The sequence below is a fragment of the Passer domesticus genome, chromosome 1 (assembly GCF_036417665.1).
Source record: "Passer domesticus isolate bPasDom1 chromosome 1, bPasDom1.hap1, whole genome shotgun sequence".
Classification (NCBI taxonomy): domain Eukaryota; kingdom Metazoa; phylum Chordata; class Aves; order Passeriformes; family Passeridae; genus Passer; species Passer domesticus.
Window position 1 is genome coordinate 121326887 of NC_087474.1, and position 21415 is coordinate 121348301.

General features: G+C 37.8%; 1 protein-coding gene across 3 annotated transcripts in view; it reads right to left on the bottom strand.

The window, feature by feature from the left end:
* Window positions 1–21415, bottom strand: part of ST18 (ST18 C2H2C-type zinc finger transcription factor) — a 168188-nt gene that overhangs the window by 26574 nt on the left and 120199 nt on the right. For all 3 annotated transcript variants that reach the window (XM_064386178.1, XM_064386179.1, XM_064386185.1), the window contains 6 exons: window positions 19056–19853; window positions 16101–16235; window positions 14271–14361; window positions 12668–12772; window positions 11343–11548; window positions 8005–8216 (listed from right to left, as the gene is read on the bottom strand). In XM_064386178.1, the coding sequence (XP_064242248.1) occupies window positions 8005–8216; window positions 11343–11548; window positions 12668–12772; window positions 14271–14361; window positions 16101–16235; window positions 19056–19853 (1547 nt within the window). The remainder of the gene's footprint in view (window positions 1–8004; window positions 8217–11342; window positions 11549–12667; window positions 12773–14270; window positions 14362–16100; window positions 16236–19055; window positions 19854–21415) is intronic.

Here is a 21415-nt window from a genome sequence, read left to right on the forward strand (position 1 = left end):
GCACAGTAGGAGAAATTTTCATTAGGGTTTTCTACATCACTTGAAATAATGTACTGCCTTTAGCATAATTTGACTAGGCCACTAAGGCACAGATCTGCACTGAGACCACTAGACTGGGAGGTACAGGAGGATTTTGAGGAGGTTCTCCGTAATGGAGATATTCTGCCTGAGTTAACAAACCCTTGGCTTCCTGGGGAGTACAGCAAAGAGCAGCCTCTAATTGCAAAGGTGTGTGCGGTTTGGGGAGAGACCCAACCTCTATTTCCAGTCTGGGAGAAGCTCTTCTGCTTACAAAAAGGGTCAAATGCTTCTTGGCTGTACAAGAACAAAGGAAGGAAACGTCTCTGCTCTGCCTTGCACCATTTGATCACAGAAAAAAGAGGACAAACTCCTCTTCTTGCAATGGTAAAAAGCTGCTAAAGTGCAATTTACTAATGTAAGCAACAACAAATTTGCCCTCATGCTTAATATGCTACACTGCATATTGACATATTTTCTATATGGGGATGAATATAAGACTAGTCCTTGCTATTGCCAACATTTGCTGAAGGAAAGTAGGGGAAAAGATGAAATGTGGCTTCTGGAAGACTACTCAGTAGTCTAGTTCAGTGTTTTCCTGAATAATGTGGAAAACATTCAAAGACTATGGAGACAAATAGCCACATCAGAGATCTACACATAGACTACTGTAATTTAACACTGCTCATTGTCATGACTACTATTTTTAATTTGAGTCACCACAAAGTATGGATAACACTTGGGAATTTGGGGTAGATGTGTTCAGTGCTGTGTAACTGTAGGAGACAGCTGTATAAACCTAGATTTCCTACCTTGAGTAATATAATAGGAAACTCACGGTGTAAGTGAATCACCTGGATGTTGTGCTGTACATAGAAAAGAGTCAGGTACACCTGGGGCCAAGTTTGTCTGTCTTTCTTAGTCCTCTTCATCAGAAAGACATTGGCAGGAGGAGCCCCTTTCTTTTTATCACCAATAAATATTGCTGGGCATGATGATTAGTCACCCATCCAATTGCTAAAGATAGGGCAGTGAAACCTATCCTTGCTTGGGGATCTTAAGAGTTGTCGTGAAACAGGGAGCTCTTCCCCTGTACTGAAAGGGTGATGTGGCCACGCTGGCTGGACTGAGGGTGCAAGCCTGGCCTTCTACCACTGCCAGTGATGACTAATTTAAAGGTAAAATGTGATTGATTAAATCTCCTGAATGAGAAGGAAAATACTGGTGGTAGATGACAATTTAAGGCCTGACAACCTCTCTTGACTCAGCCAGAATGGCTCCCTTTTTCATCCATGAGCCTGATGCAGATGCCCACCTAGACCAAAGCACTACCAAGCCATCTGCTTGTCCCTGGTTCAGAAACTCAGGCACCTCTTATGTTTGCTTCTCCCACACAGCCAAGTTCACATTTGCAATCACACAGCTTAAAGAGAGAGATGTTTTATTATATTTATGGGAAGTAAATACACTTCTAATATGTTCATACTAAGACGCTTTTGTTATATCTTTCTGCCCCTTTTTAGTAAATAGTTTAATCTCCTGTGATAGTTTTAAGCCCTGAATTTGACAGTGCAGCTTATCCTGGATAATAACTTAGTAACCACAACATCTTATGCCATCTGTATAATATCAAATACATTTTTATACCAGCATTAATAAACCTTAGTTACAAAAATCCAAGATATTAACTATATCAGTGCCAAGCACACACTCCAGGATCTGACAATACAACTCTGCCATGATCGCCCCAGTGTTTTTTGGCTTCGTAGTTGATATGTAACTATAGCAATGAAACAGAGCTACAGTAATCAAGTTTAATGACCAATGTAAAGTAAAATGCTAAATATTGTAGTTGCTGACATTTTTCATAATAAAAAAACTTGGGTTAAGTCTGCACAACCAACATTCACATAAAATTCCAGACCTCTGTGACAGATGGCTTAGGAAAGGAAGCCATGTGACTGGGCTGCAGTAGTTTTATAGTGCAAAACCCATAAATAGTGCAGATTCTCTCTACTGACAAAATATCAACTACTCAGAAGGCAACAGCAGCAACAAGAAGGACCAAAAACAATCAAGGTTTCCTTCTTAATGCAACTTGACATAGAATAATATCAGAAAATCATTCTCTCTGAGAAACAGATACCAATAGCCTCCACAAGGAGCTCTGACTGATAAGCAGAACATTTACTAACAGGGATATTTAACGCTTTCTCAATACTTGCCTGAAATTCATGTAGAAGTTGAGCTGTCCAACACATACTTAATTCTGATCAGGAAAGGCTGATTGTGTGTTTGTGAAGTAGTGTGCAGATGGGGTTTAAGTGAGCTCACAGATGCACACTACAATTAAATAAAATCATGGGGAAAATATCCCCCTTTGCCCATTGCAGAACTGATCACAGGTTCACAGCATGGCATTTTACTCAGAATGGTATAAAAGAGCTATTGCTTTGGTGCCTTCCTAGCAAACTCCAAATGGCAGAGCAAAAAGAGGGAAGTCAGAGTTATTGCTCCAGTTTACATTTCTACTCTGATCCCACCCTCCTCTCAATATGTCTCCTTTGCTTGCTTTACCACATTTATTTTTACATCAATTTTTAAATTGAACTAAAAAGAGAAAAATGGCAAATGGGAAAAAAATGTTAGAGCAGTGCTCTGACATGCTGACAGAAAATGGCACTTACTACGCTTAGCTCAAGCTTGTAAAGGCTGTGTTCTCCTCACTGAAGGCAAGATCTTATTAGTGTTGACTCTAGTGCATGTGTGAACAGGCCTATATTTATCCATTTATCATGACATATTTAAAATACAGCTACTAAAACAATGTAAACTGTTCTGATTATTCCTTAACACTGTAAGGAAAACAAAGACAAAAATGTGTCTTTTAACTTCCTAACTTATGTTTATTTTAAGCTGTGTAAATCTTTGCAGCCTGATTTTGATCTTACTCACATTTATATTTACACTGGTGTAAACCAGGAAAATATCCACTGAAACAATGAAGAAAAATCAATGAGCATGATAGGATACACCTGGTAATTAAATTCAGGTTACTTCTTACCTACCACCTCATAAGTGACAGTCTAATCCCCCCAACTCATGTTTTAGAAGCAGTTGGTAAAAGGATTCCAGAAAAAAACATGAAAGAAAAATGATGGGAGAACAGTTCTTTTATGCCAGTAGCTATTCGGTGAAAAGATAAGATACAAACAGTAATTTATTACCAAAAATGAAGTCTAATATAAATATGTAAACCAAAACCAAACAAATGTTTGTATACTCTCCAACTGTTTTGTAAAATGAAGTCAATCTTTTTTTCAGCCTTATCTCATGACATAAATATTAGGGAATATTTTCTAGTCCTTAGTTAAGTCCTGTCCTTAGAACCTAATTACAACAGCTAGGAAAATAAAGAATGCTAGATTTTTGTGTCAAATTTCTCCTCCATTTTTTCATGTGCTTTTGGTCCATCTGATCACTCATAACATTTAATACTCTCAAGTGTGTTTCCAGTAATGATTACAAGTTAAGCTTTATCTCAGCTGGATCAGAAAGAGTAAATTATTGTGTCTGTATGTATCTTATTTCAAACCTGTGACATCAGAGACATTGTGCCATGACATATAAGAGAATTCATGTTTTCTTTGGTTGGCATCAGCCACGGAACTTAATGCTAAGCAAGTCCAAAGGAACAACATGATCAATGATTTTGTATTCTCCCAGCAGTTCAGTCTGGCTTGGAAAGCTCAAAAGAGCTCTTAAGTTCTGGTATTGGGAGTAAATGAGACTCTTATCTTGTCATGTGTCTGAATAATATTCTTAATACAAGTCCATCCAAAATGGTACAATCTTTCCTATTCCCAGCCAACAAAAACATGTGCACCTGGTCCTCAATTCTTCACACTTAAATTTAAGCAACTGAGTACTTCTGTAGAAAATTAAAATATTAATTTGGGTCAAAATGAGAAAAACTTGTAACAGCCCAACAACATCTGAGACAAAAATGGAGTCACAGTTTATGCCCAGAGCAGTTCACAAATTAAAAAAAGCTAGCCAAGAAGGTACTTAGAGAGCAATATGCGCAGCAGTATTACAGGATGGTACCTAGTGATACTCTTGGATGATTTTGCATCCTGTATTTAGGCTTTAAGGTATTTGGAGTAAAGTACTGCCTGACAAACATGCTGAGTGCTAACTACAGTTTTTAAATAATTGATGCAATTTTCACCACCATCAGTATCCAAGAATGGAGAGATGACACAATTTTGTTCAAAAAACTAGAATTTAAACTTTAAACATTTTTAGCAAGTGTGATTTTATTTTTACATTTTTTTGTTGTTGTTTTATTTAAAGGCATAGTGTGCATATGCCATTTTGTCTAAACAGGTGGGAAAAACACCAAAACAGTCAACAAAATGTTTGGCAAGCAGTAGTGATGAGAATACAGATAAACTATTGCTTGCAGCTACCTCACTGAGACGTGTGTGGTGAGGGCTGTAAACAGGGGAGATCCCTGGAAGTTATGATGATGTGGATTCTTACACAGAGCTAGAAACTGCAGGCTGAGCCTCCTAGGGGAACCCTTCTGCTGACTTCAATGGGAGCTGAATGAAGCTGCATAAACTGCAAATCAAATACAGCCAGGAGAATGGCTTGGGATACTGACTGCAGGAGAACTGCCTGGCTGGGATTATATTCAGGGGAAAGGTTTATTCCAGTCCCGAGCTGAATGGCTCAGACAGTGCAACATTAATGTGATTTTAATTATTTTGAAGACTATATCATCAAGGTATCTGATGCTCTTACTATTTTGTGTGTAACTTATACATAATTCATAGATAAGGTTTAAGATTCATTTTACTGCTCATTTCAGAATAAATGTACTATTTTGATGGCTTATTTTAAAAATTACTATTTTTAAACTTGGGGTGTTGGTCAGATCACCTTGAATAATTAAGTCCTCTTTGGAAGTTTTTCTCGCCAGTGGTACTGTTAATATGGAATGTTACTTCTCTATCCTTGCTACGCTTCTCTTTTTCTTTTGTTGTCTTGGACTTTCCCTTTTGAACTGATATGTAGAGAATGAGAAATACATATTTGAATATCCATTAAATCATTGAAATTTGGAACTATGTTATAGGATACATTTACTTTTTCATTTAAAGGTTGTTTGTATATACAGGAAAGTGGTGACTATTCAGGTAAACCATCTGACTTTCTAGGAGAGGGACAATGTTTTGGGGGGCAAGAAATAAATAATTTAAGAGGTAAAAAGAAAAAGAGATACTTGAGAACACACTTGTGCTAAAAAACATTTTGTTGTTTTCCCCACTTGTTTAAGCAAGGCAACATATGCATGCCTTGAGAAAACACAAGAAAATGCCACTTACTTGAAATGTTTGAACTTTAAGTTCTGCTTTTAAAACTTAGAAGCACAATATTTTTACATCTCTGACAATTGTGCTACTGGCAAAATATTTCCAGCAAGCCTGGGAATTCTTCTGCAGTCTTACATATCCTTATTCTACCACCACACAGCCTCCCATCTGTAAAGAGCCAAGGACTGGACTGCCGCAAGGCTGCCTGGTGCTCAAACACCTTTACAAGTCAGGAGCTTTGATCTGCTGAAGTATAGACAATGCTAATCAGGTTTTCTTAGAAAAAGGAATAAAAGGGTGTTTCAAGGGGCAGGGCTGAAACACTTGATACTGTGGGGCTCTGAACATAGCCACTCCACACAGTTATTTTCAAATGTGTTGAATGTGTGTGCTGTCGAGTAGAAAAAGGAAATATGTAGTAATGTATTGCATTATTTGAGTTCAAATACAGATAAAGTCTCAAGAGGGGTTTTTAATAATCTAAAAATTTGTAAGATATTCTAGAAATTAAACATATACATTTGTGGCCACCACCAGCCACAAAACAACTCAGAAACACTGATAAATAGCATTTTATTGTTTCATATTTTAAAATTAGAAAGTGTCTTCATTGAGGAGAGTCTGGCAACTTAATTCACAAATTTTTGGTTTGAATCCTGTATGATCAAGGTAATAAATATCCAAAACCAAATAAAAATGTGTTTTGTGTACTTTTGGACATCAAATCTGTTTGGGGCTTACTTGTCTGTATTTTGGCCAGAAGCTAATTCTGATTCTTCTGTCAGATGCTTTGTAGCAGTATGCCCTCCAGAAAGTCTGGCAAAAGTGGAGGCAGGCAGATAGCAAGGTAGGCAGGTGATTTTCTTTCAGGCTGGATTCCTGGCTGTGAAAAAGGAGTCAGCTATGTGCCCCAAGTGCCCCTCTGTATCATTACTGTTATGTTCACTTCCATTCAATCCTTTCCCATGATTTGGCAACTGTGAAGCAGGTACATAGGAGAAAATCTTTGGGTTATGCCTGGTCCCTTTACTGCTCTTCTCTGGCAACAAAGGTCTATTGCTGAGGTCAGCCAAAGGCTGCTGCAGCAATTTAATCCAACCATTGGCATCAGTTTCCATTTCCCTACTAAAAGAAGTCTCTATTAAAGACTGATGGAAGAACGTTTTTTGCAGCAGATATCAAGGATGGATCTGTCATTAGGAGAGGTTCTACGAGCAGTCTATGGAACAGATAATGAGTCACAGGGAATGCATGCAGACACTCTAAAAAAAGTTTACCCTGTGGCAGCTCCCAATGTTGATTTTAATATCCAAAACTTCACACAAAAGTAGAAATCAAAAGCAGCGAATTAGGGGATACTACTCTGCAAAGGCACAAGGCTCAGAATACCTAACAAGGTATGCTGGTAGCAAAATTAATGGTTCCACTCAAAAAATAATAGCTAACGTCCTAGTAGTGGTGAATCAACCCTCAGCCAAAATGTAGATCAACACCTGTGGAAGACACACCTAGCCAGAATGAGCCTTGTGAGGCTCACATAATGGAGGGATAAGGTGGAGTGACACTGACTTGCAGAAAAACAGATCATCTGTCTTTCAGAGCAAACATCATGAGCCAGAGTCCCACAGCAGAAGCACACCTGCTATGCTGTGTTTTCACAAATGCACCTCTTTTCACTCCCCAATGACTTCTCCTTAAGTTCTTGTAATGACTCCCTCTTATCTACAAAGAGCTTTCAAAAGTTTCATTGCAGTGGAACATGTGTGACTTTAATGTAAATAATAAACAACAGTGCTCCCACACCACTGTCATCAGAAGAAAATCTTGTCTATTTTCATCAGCATTATAATACTATGTAATGGCACAGAAAATAAGGCTCACAGCTCACACAGCACCATTTGTAAATCATAAAGATCTGTGAGGAAATGCAGAGCAGAAAACAAAACACGAAAGCCACACAAACATCTACAAAATTAGGCAGCTTTCCATTATGACAGACTTGCCCAAATTATCTATCTCCAAACGCAGTGGGCCTGATTCTCCACTCTTGCCAGCAGAAAGGGGAATGTTACCAAAGTCAGTTGTTATTCCCCCCTCTCCACCTTGCCAAACTGTTAGGGGCTCCAAACACAACAGACTCCATAGGTAGTTCTGTTCCATTGCTAGCAAAATATCATCTTGATTAATCATATGATTTTTATATTTTTTTTTAAGTCAGTCTCCAAAATGATCACTAATGGCAGGTTTCAGAGGGAGAAAAATTCCCTCTTAAACAGATCTTACTCATTACCCACCACAGATTGTTGTTGGATTTCAAATAACCTTTTTCTTTTTTCCTCCCAGAAAACTCCCCCCTTGTAATTAGGGCTCAATTATGAAAAGAATTAACAATATAATTCCTGCTATTTATGTAGTTTTATCAGAACTGGTCACTGCATTACTGATTTTTTTATTTTTTTTTTTTAATCTCTCTCTGCTTCTCTTCAAAAGAGCATGCAAACAGAAGCCTCCTTTTGGGGGATTTAATGCAGTCACTAACATGAAAGACAGTTTATTCGCACAGTTCAGTAGCTAGCACACCCTCCAGGTTCTTGGACTACCCTACCTTGGCAGACAGACTCTGTGGTTTGTTGGAGAGGATCTCTGCTGCTTCCCTGCAGCGGGTGGAAAGGTTCAGGATAGCAGCAGCTGCTGCTATGTGGGTGTCTTCACTACATTGACCGTAGCTATAAGAGTTGGCATGGCAAGGGCTCTGTGTGTGGGCGCTAGCACTAGGCAGTCGATTAGAAAATTTCACTGGATTTGAAAAATGCTTTGCTGTTGAAGAGAGATTTGATTAGCAATTACATGTATGAAATTTTTCCCGTTAAATAGTTTCGCTTCTCAGACTACAATTTCATACATTAAAAAAAAATAAAAATTCAAAGATTACATTTAAAACAATCAATTTGCTATTGCCAGTAAGGGTTTACAGTAAAAATTCCTTCAGAAACACGGTAATTTAATTTTCTTTGAGAAACACACATCTGTCAACAAATCTTCTGAGATTTTTTACTCATATTTTACTTATCCTTAACTCAGGCATTAAAAACAATGATGTTCAAGGAAAGACTGAGCAAGCATTAGTGTGGCCTCCATTGTGATTTGACCACCCCAATGGAAAAATGCAATTTTAAATGTGTTCTTATAAAGGTTTCTTCTTGGAGTTCTATTGTGCAAAAAAAAAAAATAAAATCAACAGTGACTTGTCCAGTCTTAGCTAAAACAACACTGCTTACTCTACTTAAATGAATAAATCTGTTACTTAAATAGCTTTGCTTATGTGACTAAGGAGAACAAAACCAGGCTCTTGAATGAAGCAGAGAAATCAGATAAAAATATTACCTGTAAGGAACATTCAGTACTAAGTATTTTGTGGAAATATTTAGAAATTTAAGTCTATCCTTTAATCAATTAAAAAAGCAATGAGTATACACATGATCTTGGTTTACAGGCTTTTGTTGGCTATATTTGGAATAATACACAGATTTATTAGGCACAGGGAGGTCAATTGAAAATTAAGTACTAACAGGTGAACAGAAAAGCACTTTCACAGACAAAAGTGGTGTGTGTGGTTTGCTGCTGTTTTCTTCTTCATCAGCAGCATTTACTCTAAAACAGAGAGAACTCTGCTCTCTCTTCTGGATTTTGGAGCTTGAGGTGGAATAAACTGTTGCAGGGAGAACACAGCACCATGATTTCAGCTCTAAAGAAGCAATAATCACTTCTTTTGTCTGCAGCCCTCACAGTGTCCTACAAAGATAAACTAAGCAAAATCCAATTTCTCAGCCTACACCCAGATACATCAAGAACATTTCTGCATATAGCCATCTGCTTGTTCCCTAAAGAACTGAGCCCCAAGGCTCTGGATCCCTTTGGAAGTAGAGCTTAGGCTGAGTGCTTTCTAATGCTAAGAGCTACACAAGGCATGGGAGGACTCATCTTCCCTCAAACTTGGGATGCTCTGAAAGCAGTGCTTGTTTATATGCTTTGACAGTGGCTGAATGCTCTATTCCATTTCTCTAAGCACTAGAGGCATCTCAGTAGAGCAATACACGAAAGCGTCATGATTCGGTCCTCCCTTTCTCTAGTGAAAATGAAAAAGGATTTATCTACCCTGCTGTAAGCACAGCACTGTAGCACAAACAAGACAGTCTAAATTTTCAACCCTTACTACAATGAAATATAAATTGTGTTTAAAGACCAGAAAGAGCATTTGTCATTACCTATCCTAAAAGAAAAAAAAAACCCACAACCAACCAACCAACAACAACAGAAAAAAAACACCCAAGGCTATAAAGGGTGTATGTTTTGTTAAAAAAAAAAAAGACCAAACAAGTTTACCAGTGCAGAATCTACAGAGGGTTAATGATGGGCTTTTGTCTGGCTACATGTTTACATAGGACTCTGAACCCATCACTACATCATCAGCTTCTTATTGCCGACTTTTGTATACCTGAAGAGTTAAATCACTCACCAGCTCTTTTACTTTCACCTTTCCATTAAAATAATAGCTGCACATTGCAATCTTTGCAAGAACAACAGGCTGTAAACTTCAGCTCTGATATACATCATACATAAATTGCATATATGTGTATTTGCATTTGTATAAAAACATTTCAATCTTTTTTTTTTCCTTGAAATGAACCTGTGAAATAGACATACATCTGTGCAAAGAGACAGCTAATAGGGAATATTCAATTTTACAAACAAAATTGGAAAATCTGCCACCCAAGAAGCTGGCAATGCATATATTTGCTTTCATTTAAGCGAGCCTATTTTCCAGGTCAGATAAATATCTACTTTTCATTTGCAATTTTAAATAGAGTATTTGTATGTATACACACAAAAGCCAGATACCTACAAACATATGTGTGGTTTTGTGTACTCAGACAGGTACACAAATAAATATAAAAATATACAAAATTTTATAAATATATAAAACATGTATAACATTGTATACTATAAGATGCATATTATATTATAATAAACATATATGACTTTATTCATTTCGTTAACAACATTTTTTGCTTTTCTGTTCACCTTATTACGAATGTTCTTCTTTGTTGGAGTAAGTGGGACAAAATTTGTTTTCCTATTTTATTTTCCTTTTTGTCATTAAAAAAAGAAAAGTCAATTAAAAAGTCTTTTTTTCACATTGATCTGGATCTATTTTCTTCTGATCCCAATCTCAGTGGATTGAAACATTTCTTTTGCATTTCCCTCATGGAAACAGAATTATTTGTTTCTGTAAAGTAAAGAATATTTTATAATGGCCAATTCAATGGCAGAACCTTGCCGATGTTTCCCGTGCAGGTTCTGAAGAACATCTGCAATAAACTCTGAGTGTTTGCACTGTGGTATCTCATTTTTACGGAGTAGTGCCTCAGCAAATCTGTAAATTATGCAAGGAGAAGAATCTTGATAACAATTTTATGGATATGACATTGTGCACTACATATATGATGTAGCACAGAAAAATGAGGTACCAAACCAAATTCAGCCCTGGCCTGGAGTTAATGTAGCTGGGGCACATGCTTATCTAGGTGGAATAATACCTATATAGATTTACCTAAATGGTACTTGAAGTATCTTTGAAACCTCACTTGTTTGAAGAAGGTAACAGGTAAAATATAAAGCATTCCTTTTTACTCCTCTTTTCCACTGATAACTGCTTTTAAAAGAAGCATCAAAAAAGTAAACTTTGTAGTGATGATATTTAGTGTTTCAAAATTCTATGTTTCACAAATTAGTGATTCTATTTAACATTCTAGACACAAGTGATTAAAGATGGTTTCTAGACCTTTATAGAATTCTAGAAGTTTGAAAGCAGAACAAGCAAAAAGGAAAAAAATCATTGACATTTTGCTCCTTTTTCAAGAGAAAATTGAATTTTGAGCTTACATTCAAGAAACTGAGGTGTTTTGCGACCTTGTGACACAGGTGCTGTTGTGCGTTTGCCAAAGACTTGTGCATCAAAACTGGCATAATCAAATGGGACTTTCCCAAACTTCTCCTGTTCTTTTCCCAGGCTGCCTCTGGAGGAAGTCACTGGCTGTGAAGTTCTGTAACTGAACTGAGATAGCTCAGGTTGCTTTGCTAAATTTGTCCTGCAGAGAAGAGGAAAAGAATGAAAGAGAAAGACGAGAATGTCTTTTAATAACCTTGTCTTGAAAAATAGGATATGATTGCATCTCATAATCCAAAAGTGTGCTATTATCACATGCAAAACTTACTGGTGGGTGTATACAAGAAATAAACAACATAAATGTGGCAGCTGACTAGTAGTCAAAAAGTACCTTGACTACTTCACAAACTAAAAGATGAGGACATAAAAAAAATGCAGCATTCTTTAATAGCAGTTTGTGCTACTTACAAGGAAGTTACTGACTTACTGCCCGATTGCCACTTCCTTTAGTTCTGAAAATTTGTCTGGATTTTTTTCTAGCTTTTAGTTTTTATGGGTCAGTACTGTTCTCACTTTTCTGTGAATGAATATGGTATAAATATAATATAAGATGATCTGAAATAATTGCTTGCATTGTTTGGGAGAAACAAATGATTTATGGTGTGTCATTCCATTTAGTTAATGTTCAGTAACTACTTGTCTTTAGTAATTTCCTTAGGACTTTTCATATGTAGAGTTAAGGCACGTGCAGTTGGCAGACACATGGACATAATATTCTGTAATGGCTCTGAAGGAACCATTAGAGCTGATCATGTCAATAATCCACAAATTAAAGTGTCCCCAAATAGACCTGAATATAATAGGTTGTAATGGTCGTGGTGCCAATGATGTGCAAATTATGCATGTCTGTAGGGTCCATATAACTCAGACAAAATACAGTTGCACTAAAAAGTGTTTCTCCTTTTTGATGTCATTATATAAAATATGAATGAAAGTAATTAAACCAATAAACTAAAAATAAAGAAATTCTATGAATTGTTCTGATCAGGTCACTTGTTTGGAAGTAAAATTTAATAGGATATATTTGATTGCTTATCCAAAGATACGTCTCTCATCTTTAATGTCAGCCACGTGCAAAAGAACCAACAGAAAGATGGTGGTTTATTTTGAGAATCAGATAGTTTTGCAGAGGCTTGTCTTGGAAGACTGGGTAACCACTGAAGCCAAAATCTGAAGTGGGTGAAACATCTGAGAACCAGTCAACAGAGTTTGTGCATAAATAATAGTTTGTTTGGAGAAACTTGTTTGTGAAGGGTCCTACCTGTGAGTCTGATCATGGCACTGCCCAGCTTTTGGAGACTCGAGCTGGTTCTTTTCCTGGGACATTGCCAGCTTTTCAGCTGCAGCAATTGGACAACCAGAAAGGCTGTTGAAAAGCAAAGGTGAACAGAAACAAGAAGAAAAATCATTGAAATTAATTATTGTGCAAAGGAGATGTGTGCTGTTTTTCTGTGGAAACCAGTGACTTTGATGGTCTGTGCACTTAAGGGAACTGCTGCTGCTATAGCCCAGATTCATCTGTTTTTCAATCCTTAATGCAAAACTGTGAAATCTGTGTATTTTAGGTGATATATCTGGAAACTGAATCATGTAGGAGTTTTCCACAGTTCAGCTTTGATGTTTTGTGTCTGGCAAGTCACTAGTAAATTTTTTGACAAATGACATTTACTTTATCAGCTAAACCATGCATATAAGCCTCCTGCTGATTAAAAGGAAAGTGAATTTGGGAAAAAAACCCAGGGATATATGAGAGACTGTTACCAAAGAACACATTTTATCATTTTGAGTTGTGCTAGCTTATATTTTCCTGTTTGTTTTATTAGATTAGAACATATTTTCTTATCCTATTCATGTGTTGCTCATGACACAGCTGATGTGCTGCAAAGATGACTAGGGATTTAAAACAGGAAAAACAAAGGAAAAATATCTGCTTGTGCATTATATATTCTTGTAAACAACTTCTCATATGTCTGATAAAGACTGACTTACTAATTTTAGTATTAATTACTAATTTAGTATGATGAACCTTAATTTTGGTGTAGTAGTAAATCAATCAATAAACAAAAAAACCCCCAAATCTCACAGAAATTCACATCAACAAAGAGAGCTGGTTTTGAAATTCTTATGTCCCAAGTCTGATTTTAAGATTGACATTATATTTTCCCAGAAGCACTATGATGGAATATACTGCTTCCAGCAGAAAACAGTACTGACAAGAGCTGTGCTGACAGCGATGGCTTGCTGGAGACAGAGAGTGGCTCTCTGCCTCACCTGCAGTCCAGCTGTGATTCCCCAGCTGCCTGTCTGGAAGTCTTTTCTCAATTTTACTTTCTCCCTGCAGGCAGCATGTTAAACAGACAGGAGTGTTCCAGGCCGAAAGATGGTATTCCTGAGGGTAATAAGTGGAGCTTTTAAACAGATTTAAAAATAGTTCACTTAAAATTTTCTGTTTTGCTAAAAGGGAATGTGCCCTGATTGGAAGTTCCTGTTGACAGCTAGCATGTAGTGAGGCAAAATAAATGGGTTTTGGTTTCCATTGGGTTTTCTAGTTGTAGCAATAATAATGCATTTTTTCATGCCTTCCCCTTGTACATGATGATTTTTCAATGTGAGGACTCTGCTGAAATTGTAGCTTTAAATCTCCTCTATGAAAATACTAGTGGAATTTGCCATCCTCTGTGCTGCAGCCATTTTTTATGTAATGGAATTAAACACAATTATTTGGTTATAAATAATAGAGGCTGCCCTTGCAGTTCATAGACACTCTTCAGTGTAGTACATAGCATCTAATTCCAAGATGTGCCTATCAATTTTCTCCCGAGTACGTGTTAGGTTTTAAGTGGACAGGAATTTTTCTGATCTACCTTCGGTGTGTGTTGCGATTGCTGTTGACATGTCCTCTTCCTGTGCATCCTGGGGTGGGACACTTTAAAACATTTTCATGCATGGCAAGAACTAAACAGAAATTAAAAAAAAAAAAAGTTGATAATAAAATGCATCAATTAAAAACACATATCTTTAAAAAAATGAACATATCCTCTTTGAACTCAGATTCTCAATTCTTTCACATATTTATCACAAAAGAATAGGGGAAGCAAAGGACCTACAACAACACAATGACCATGGTGCCTCCAGCATAGACCAGTTTATTTCTATATGGTAGTGGTGAGGCTTCCCACATGCACAAAATTCTTTATACGGGCTTCAAAAGAACATAAGTGGAAGTCAGCAAAGATGTTAAATCATGAAGCCCTTTAAACACAACTAACACAGGAAAAGGCAGGTGATAGAGGAGCCCTGAGCCACACAGTCCATGTTCCATGGAGATGCTTTCCTTCTCTGTCCCAGGGAAGGAAAGCTTTTGAGTATAGGAAGGCTGTTTATACATTTATCAGATATTTTGACTATGTCCCTTTGAACATTTCAATTTCTGGTCATCTGAGCTGTGCTGAAACTCCCTTGGACCTATCAGTAATGGTTCCAAGCATCAGCTTACACTCTTAGCAGCAATTACAACCTCTTGCCTGTACATTTCTAATGCCCTTGGATGTGGATCACCTTTGCTAAAACTGACAGATACGTCCATGTTAAACATTAAACATCTTACAGTGTTTCACAAAAGCTGACTGTTAATTCCATACGTTTGTTCCGCCAGGAACCAAATTCTAACTTCTTTTTTTTTTTTCCTTTTTCCCCATCAGGACAGAGCACATCTAATTGGAAATGTGATCATTAACAAGGACTTGTTAATTTTAAGTTTTTAGGAAGTTAATGTTGCTAAGGACTTCCAAATGCAGACTGCTTAATTCAGCAGATGTTTCCATGAATACAGTTTAGTACCAGATTTAAAAAAAGGGAGAGCTACAGTTAGGAAGAGGATTTAGGTAAAGTGCAAATATCCTTTTAATTTGTTGTTATGCATACCACCACAAAGAACAATCTGACTAACTAGGTTGTTTAAGAAGAGAGTTTCACATTAAGTTTTTGGCTTATTATGCAGCATTTCATTACATCATGTTGTGGGATTACACACACACACACACACACACAGAGGAAAGCCTATGTAATCAGAGCAGCACAATTAGAAATAAGCAGGGAAATTCAGGCTAGACTGGGCAAAAAAGGGTTAGTGTGATACTGTCACATGACAGGGAGCTGCTGTGGACCAGCACTGGGATGTACTGATGGAAATAACCTTTTTGAGCTCAGCAGCAAGGGGGATGCTAAAAACATCTCTACATAAGCATGCCCAGGCCTCTCATCTGCTGGCAATGAGAGCCAGCAGCCTCCGTGTGCGCCTGCGGCAAATGAGGCCGCGGCTCTGGAGCAAGCAGGCCATGTCTGTGCCTCAGCAAAGGTGTGAGCGAGTAACATCTTGAAGATTCATGGGACTACAGCATGCAGGTCTGCTGGCAGTGTGGGGATAGGTTGTCTGATCTTGTCCTTCCCAGGCTACCTAAGGAGCCTGCTGCTGTTTGTAACGATGCTGCTGAGGAGCGCTTGGGCTGCACAAGGGTGGGAAGCAGGGCTGTGCTATGAGCTAAGGGCAAAGAAGGTGTGATGGCTTCTTCCCCAGTCTCATCCTGCTATCTCATGCAGAAAAGAGGGGATTCTTCTCCAGCATAGGCACACACTACCCACAATACTGAGACAGATCCAGTTGTTATTCTGGACTGCAGGGTGGTGATACTCACTTTCTAGTGGCACTCTAACTTTATGTGGACAGCCTGAGAGACTGCGGTGGTGAGGGTACAGACCAGTCACATGCCCTGTGCCATCACATCCTGGGATGGGGCATTTGGTTTCTCTCTTTTCAGGCCTGGGTGAATCTGCAGAGAAATCAGATTAAGATTTTGTTTGGGTTTAGCCCTTGTCTGTGCTCAGCTAAGTGATCCTAACAGTACAATATTCTCAATTTTATATTTCAGACTAAATTCCTGTCCAAAGTTTTAACAGGGATGTATGCAACTGACACATCACTTCAGGTTTTCACACTGCGTCCTTTAAACAATGATTTCCCTCTCCCAATATGCCATTTATGTGCTAAATTATATAGCTTTAGGATTGCAGTATCATTTATTCCATTCAGAGCCTCTAACAGGACAGAAGCCACAATCCAATAAGCCAGAAAACTGGCAGCATGAGCCAACAGCAAGATCTACAAAGGAATAAATAAAAAAAGGAGAAACAATCTTTTGCTCTGTTAATGTCAGACTCCAGGAAGCTGGGACAACCAAATAAAAGCTGAGGTGTGAAACAAATAAACAAACAAACAAAAAGCATTTCAACCAGAAGCCATTCCTTAAATATCACAGATCTCTAGGCTGTAGGTTCTTTGTTAGGAAACTGAATACATGCCACTTTACATTTGAGAGGCAAGGCAAGCAGCTCCCTCTGGTACACATGGCAATGCTGCTTTGTGGAGCAGCCCACAAAGACACTGAAAACATGGAGCAGCCGATACCCTTTCAAAGGCGAGGTCTCAGCCCAGCCCCACTGCTACCACTCTGTAACAGCCTCAAAATTTCTGCTTCAAGCACCTAGAATTGTGCAAGAAGCACTGGTCAGAAAACCTTTATTTGATTTCCAATGCAGGATCAAAAGTCTGGGCGAGAAAGGAATGATTTCTGGTCCAGAAATTCTCTTGTGAGAAATCTGGAGGAAGTGGCCGCATAAATTGCTGAGGATGGTTTTAGCTCCATCTGTGATTGGCTGCCAACAGCATTTGGAGCTGGGGGAGCAAACAGCTGCAGCCAGCACAGGGAGCTGCCTCCTTCAAGCTCATTTTTTCTGGACTATGAGGTAGGATGCTTAGGGACATCACCAGGGACAGCTGAGGGTTAAACTTCCTGGCAAGTTTTTAGATTAATAAATAAATAAATAAATAGGGAGGAAAGCAAATAGACTCAGCATCATCAGGAGACCACATGCTTTTTAGAATCACTGCAAATGGAAAGTGCTGCAATAGTGAGCAGAAAATAAAGAGGGACCCAGAAATATGATTTAGTGTTTTCTCCGGTAATTGGAAAGGTTTATCATTAATAGATTTTTTTCTGATCTAGCATCCAAGAGTGAAAATTAAGAGCTGATGGATTTGATGGTAGATTTTTTAGAAATAAAACCCAGTTAATTATATAAAGTGGCAAAATTATGTGCCCGATACAACATTGACTACAATCATGGTGTTTATACAACCCGAACAGAGCCTGGTATGTTTCTCCATGGATATTACCTCTGAACTCACCTGGAAACCACAGCTAATGATAATATGAAGTAAATCAGGAAGGGATAGATTCTGCCATTTTAACATCGCTGCTCTTTCCTATGTGTGCTGGGAGAAAGTCACATTGACACCAATGTGAGCCTGGTGAATACAGCTGCTCTCAGGGCAGGAAAAGATATTTAAAAAGTTCCTGCATATGCCAAAGTCATCTGAGCAAATAAAGGTTCACGTAGTTGAATAACAAGGTAGATTAATACCATACATGCACAACTTAAGACATGCTAATGAAAACACTGCTTGAGACACAAAAATGAGATGTCTGCATTTTCTTCCCTAATACTGTACGAAATACTTTATAGTTGCATCTCCTAAAAATGCCTGTCAGCTCTCTTTCACACTAAATGCTTTAGATAAGTAAATTACTATAATATTTACAACGTCCACAGAGACTACTCTAAAGTTACATTAGAAATACCAAAGTAAATCATTTATCAGAAGCAGAAATAGCATCAGTGCTATGGTGACCTCGGGATGTTTGCAAGGCCAAAAGGAAAAGTCAAAGGACAGATGAATGTATTTTTACTTACTACAGAAGGGAGTTTGCTTATAAAATGACATCTCTTGATGTTCTGTAATTATCCTCAGTTGAGGAGTTTCATACAAGACAGCCCAGTTTATAGATCAAACAAATCAAACCCAAATCTTTCAAGTCTCCACTTCTGGAAGCCTGATTAAGTGATAAAAATTGAATTATGTTCCTACAGGTTTGTGGGATATCACAAAGCCTCAGAAACAATAAAGATTTTGGAATTTACTGGTGTTTCTGCTGATGGCAAATGAGTCAGAAGAGCATGGCTTGTGCTTTCCTGGCTCAGAAGTGCTGGATATAGAAAAATGTAATGTTGATTGGTGTAATAGTGATTGATACTAATATACTAATACTATGCTTATACATGACTATACTGTACTCTGCTTGATACTAACGAAGTAGACTGAACTCAGAAAACCCATGGCTTAGGAATTAAGTAATATCTTTGGGAGACGCCAATTTTTCACCCTAAACTTGCCCTTGAGGACTGTTTTAACACCTTGTCTTTTGGCTGCTGAAACTTTGGAGGTTTATATTAGCACCCTACAGAGGAGGAAGCAGAGGAGGAGTAAAAGGAGGAGAAGGAATGTCAGTGCCAGCTACGCAGGCCTTTTAGTACCCATTACTGATGATTTCACATAGCAGTTTGGCAGGAAGCCAAGTACCTAGCGTTTAACCTGGTTAGACATGAGGCACTAGTGTGAAGGTACATAATTAACAAAATTACCAGCTAAATTCCAGATTCTTTACTGTTGCTATAAAACCCAGCTCAGAATCCTCTATCAGTCACGGGACAAATGCTTAAGCCAGCAAGAAGAGCCAAAAATACTTCCTTACGTTTGCTGCTAAATATCTGTCTCCCACCAATGTCAATAACTTTGGTTTGTCTCCTTTCCCCTGCTAGATGCTCCAGAAGAAACCTATCCAGTTCCTTGTAGGTGCTGTGAAACACATGCCCTTGCTCTGCCTGCAGAGCGATTGCTTGCTCTAGCAAACTCAAGTTCCCTTTTGTTTTGTCCAGCTCAACTGACACGTCTGTGGTTTCTGACAGGCACTCGTTGTCGTCTTCTTCACTTTCAGGGAAGAGATTCTGAATTCTCTTCTCAAAGGGATCAGAGTGAGGCTCCTGGGGTGCTCTTAGCTCTGTTTCTGAGTCACAGAGTGTTTCACAAGGACCATATTCGACCTCTTCCTTCTTAATTTCTGGGACTTCCAGGATGCTGGGTTGATTACACTCTACAATATATTTTTGAGTTACATGGGGCTTTACATTAGTTTCTTCTGAGAAATTTGAAGAGCTATCCCACTCGTTGTCCATAATTTCAGAGTTACTTTCATTTTCCTCAGATGAACAGTATTTTGGGTCAGAGATAGCAGTCTTTTCCTTTCCTTCAGCTGAACTAATCAGGTAACATTCATCAGCGTCATCACTTTCTGTTTTTAATGATTGAATGCCACTATCATTTAGATTTTCTGCCACTGTTTGACTGGGTGCATCTTTTGCTACTTTTCCCATGTTCATCAAAGATTTGGCCACGGCATCTTGATAGCTGGAGTAGCTGTCTTTTCTTTGACTGGAATTTTCTTGCCCACCCAAGTGGGGGGTTTCCTCAGATGATTTTGTAGTACTCTCCTCTGTATGAGAAAAATAGATAAGAGAAATATGTAAGAATAACTATTTTTTGCATCTTGTTGAAGTGACATGAAGATATTGACTTACCATTGCTGTTTCATTACTCAGAAAGGTACTCTGAAATTACTGAATTCACACCAAGGATCTGCTTGAAATGACTACTTGTAGCATGATGAAAAACCCTTCTAAAATGATATATACTTTATGTTATAGTTTCAGAGCTATATGAAAAAAAATTAAAAATTATTTCCCATTTCTCACTGATGGTGAAAACATGTATTTTCTTAGGACACATGCACATGCATACGCAGTCACATACATGTATGTAAATAGAATGTGCCATACATTGATATTACATATATACATATAATCTATATAATATCTGTATGTGTATATATATGTGTGTGTGTATACAAGCACACAAACACATTTTAAAATTACTCTGATCTATTTTCACTTTTATTTCATCTAACATTCCCAAATATTTTCTCAAAATGAGCCCTAATTACTTTGCCTGTCACCCCAGATCCTATGAAAGACCTTGATGGAAAAATCCTCAATGCTTCATTAAGGGCAAGCTCCTGGTCAGCATTGAAATTGCCACACTAAGTGATAGATCAGGTCATGCACAGGCAAACAGAAGTGGTTGTTATGTACAGACTCATAAAGGACTTGTTAAAGACACCACTGAAATGCATCCTTGTCTTTATAAACATCTTTCTTCAGAAGAAAAGCAGCAGCCAGCAGGTAATAAAGGCTGCATGTAGGAGAGGTTGTCAGTGTGGAAGACAATATGCCTTTTGTATCTCATTTAATTTTTTATAAACATTTCCTCTGACAAGGACACTCAAAAATACATCTCCATCATCTTCCTTTCTGGTAATTATCTCTCTAAAATCAACACTGGTTTTGCCAGGATCAAGTAAATATTGCCATAGTAACTAAAAGCATTTTTGGATGAAGGGAAGAATTTAGTCACAACACTAGCCCCTTCAATAATGCTGATTATAGGGTACATTCTTTTGTTGGGATCTATTCAACATAAACTGAAAAATTTAACATTTTACTTCCTAGAAAGGAGGATGAATAAACAAGCATAGACTATTTCATAAGATGTGCTTGTCCTTTCCTGAATCAGAAGAACTCCAGGTTTAAATAATAAATTAAGCATAGCCTAAAATGCAAATGAAGTTTCTCTCAATAACACAGTGAGCTATTAAGAGAAAGTGTAAAGGGTTATGATAATTTTAAAGTATTATGAACTACAGAAAACAAATAAAAAGCATTTTCAGTGAATATGTCCAATTCATTGAACTATTCTCTCAATCCACTTAACTACCCACATGTGTACAATAATGATTTATAGACATTATACCTAATTATGCATATTTGGGCTGTGTTAGAGTGCCTAACAAAAGCTCTAGAAAGCAACAATTACCTCTGTTGCTTAGCTACATAGTTTAAAATATTCCTATTAAGTGCAGATTATTGTGGAGGGGAAAAGGGGGACAAAAATGCACATGTGCACCACAATGCATTTCACTTTACTGCTGCCAAACTGTTA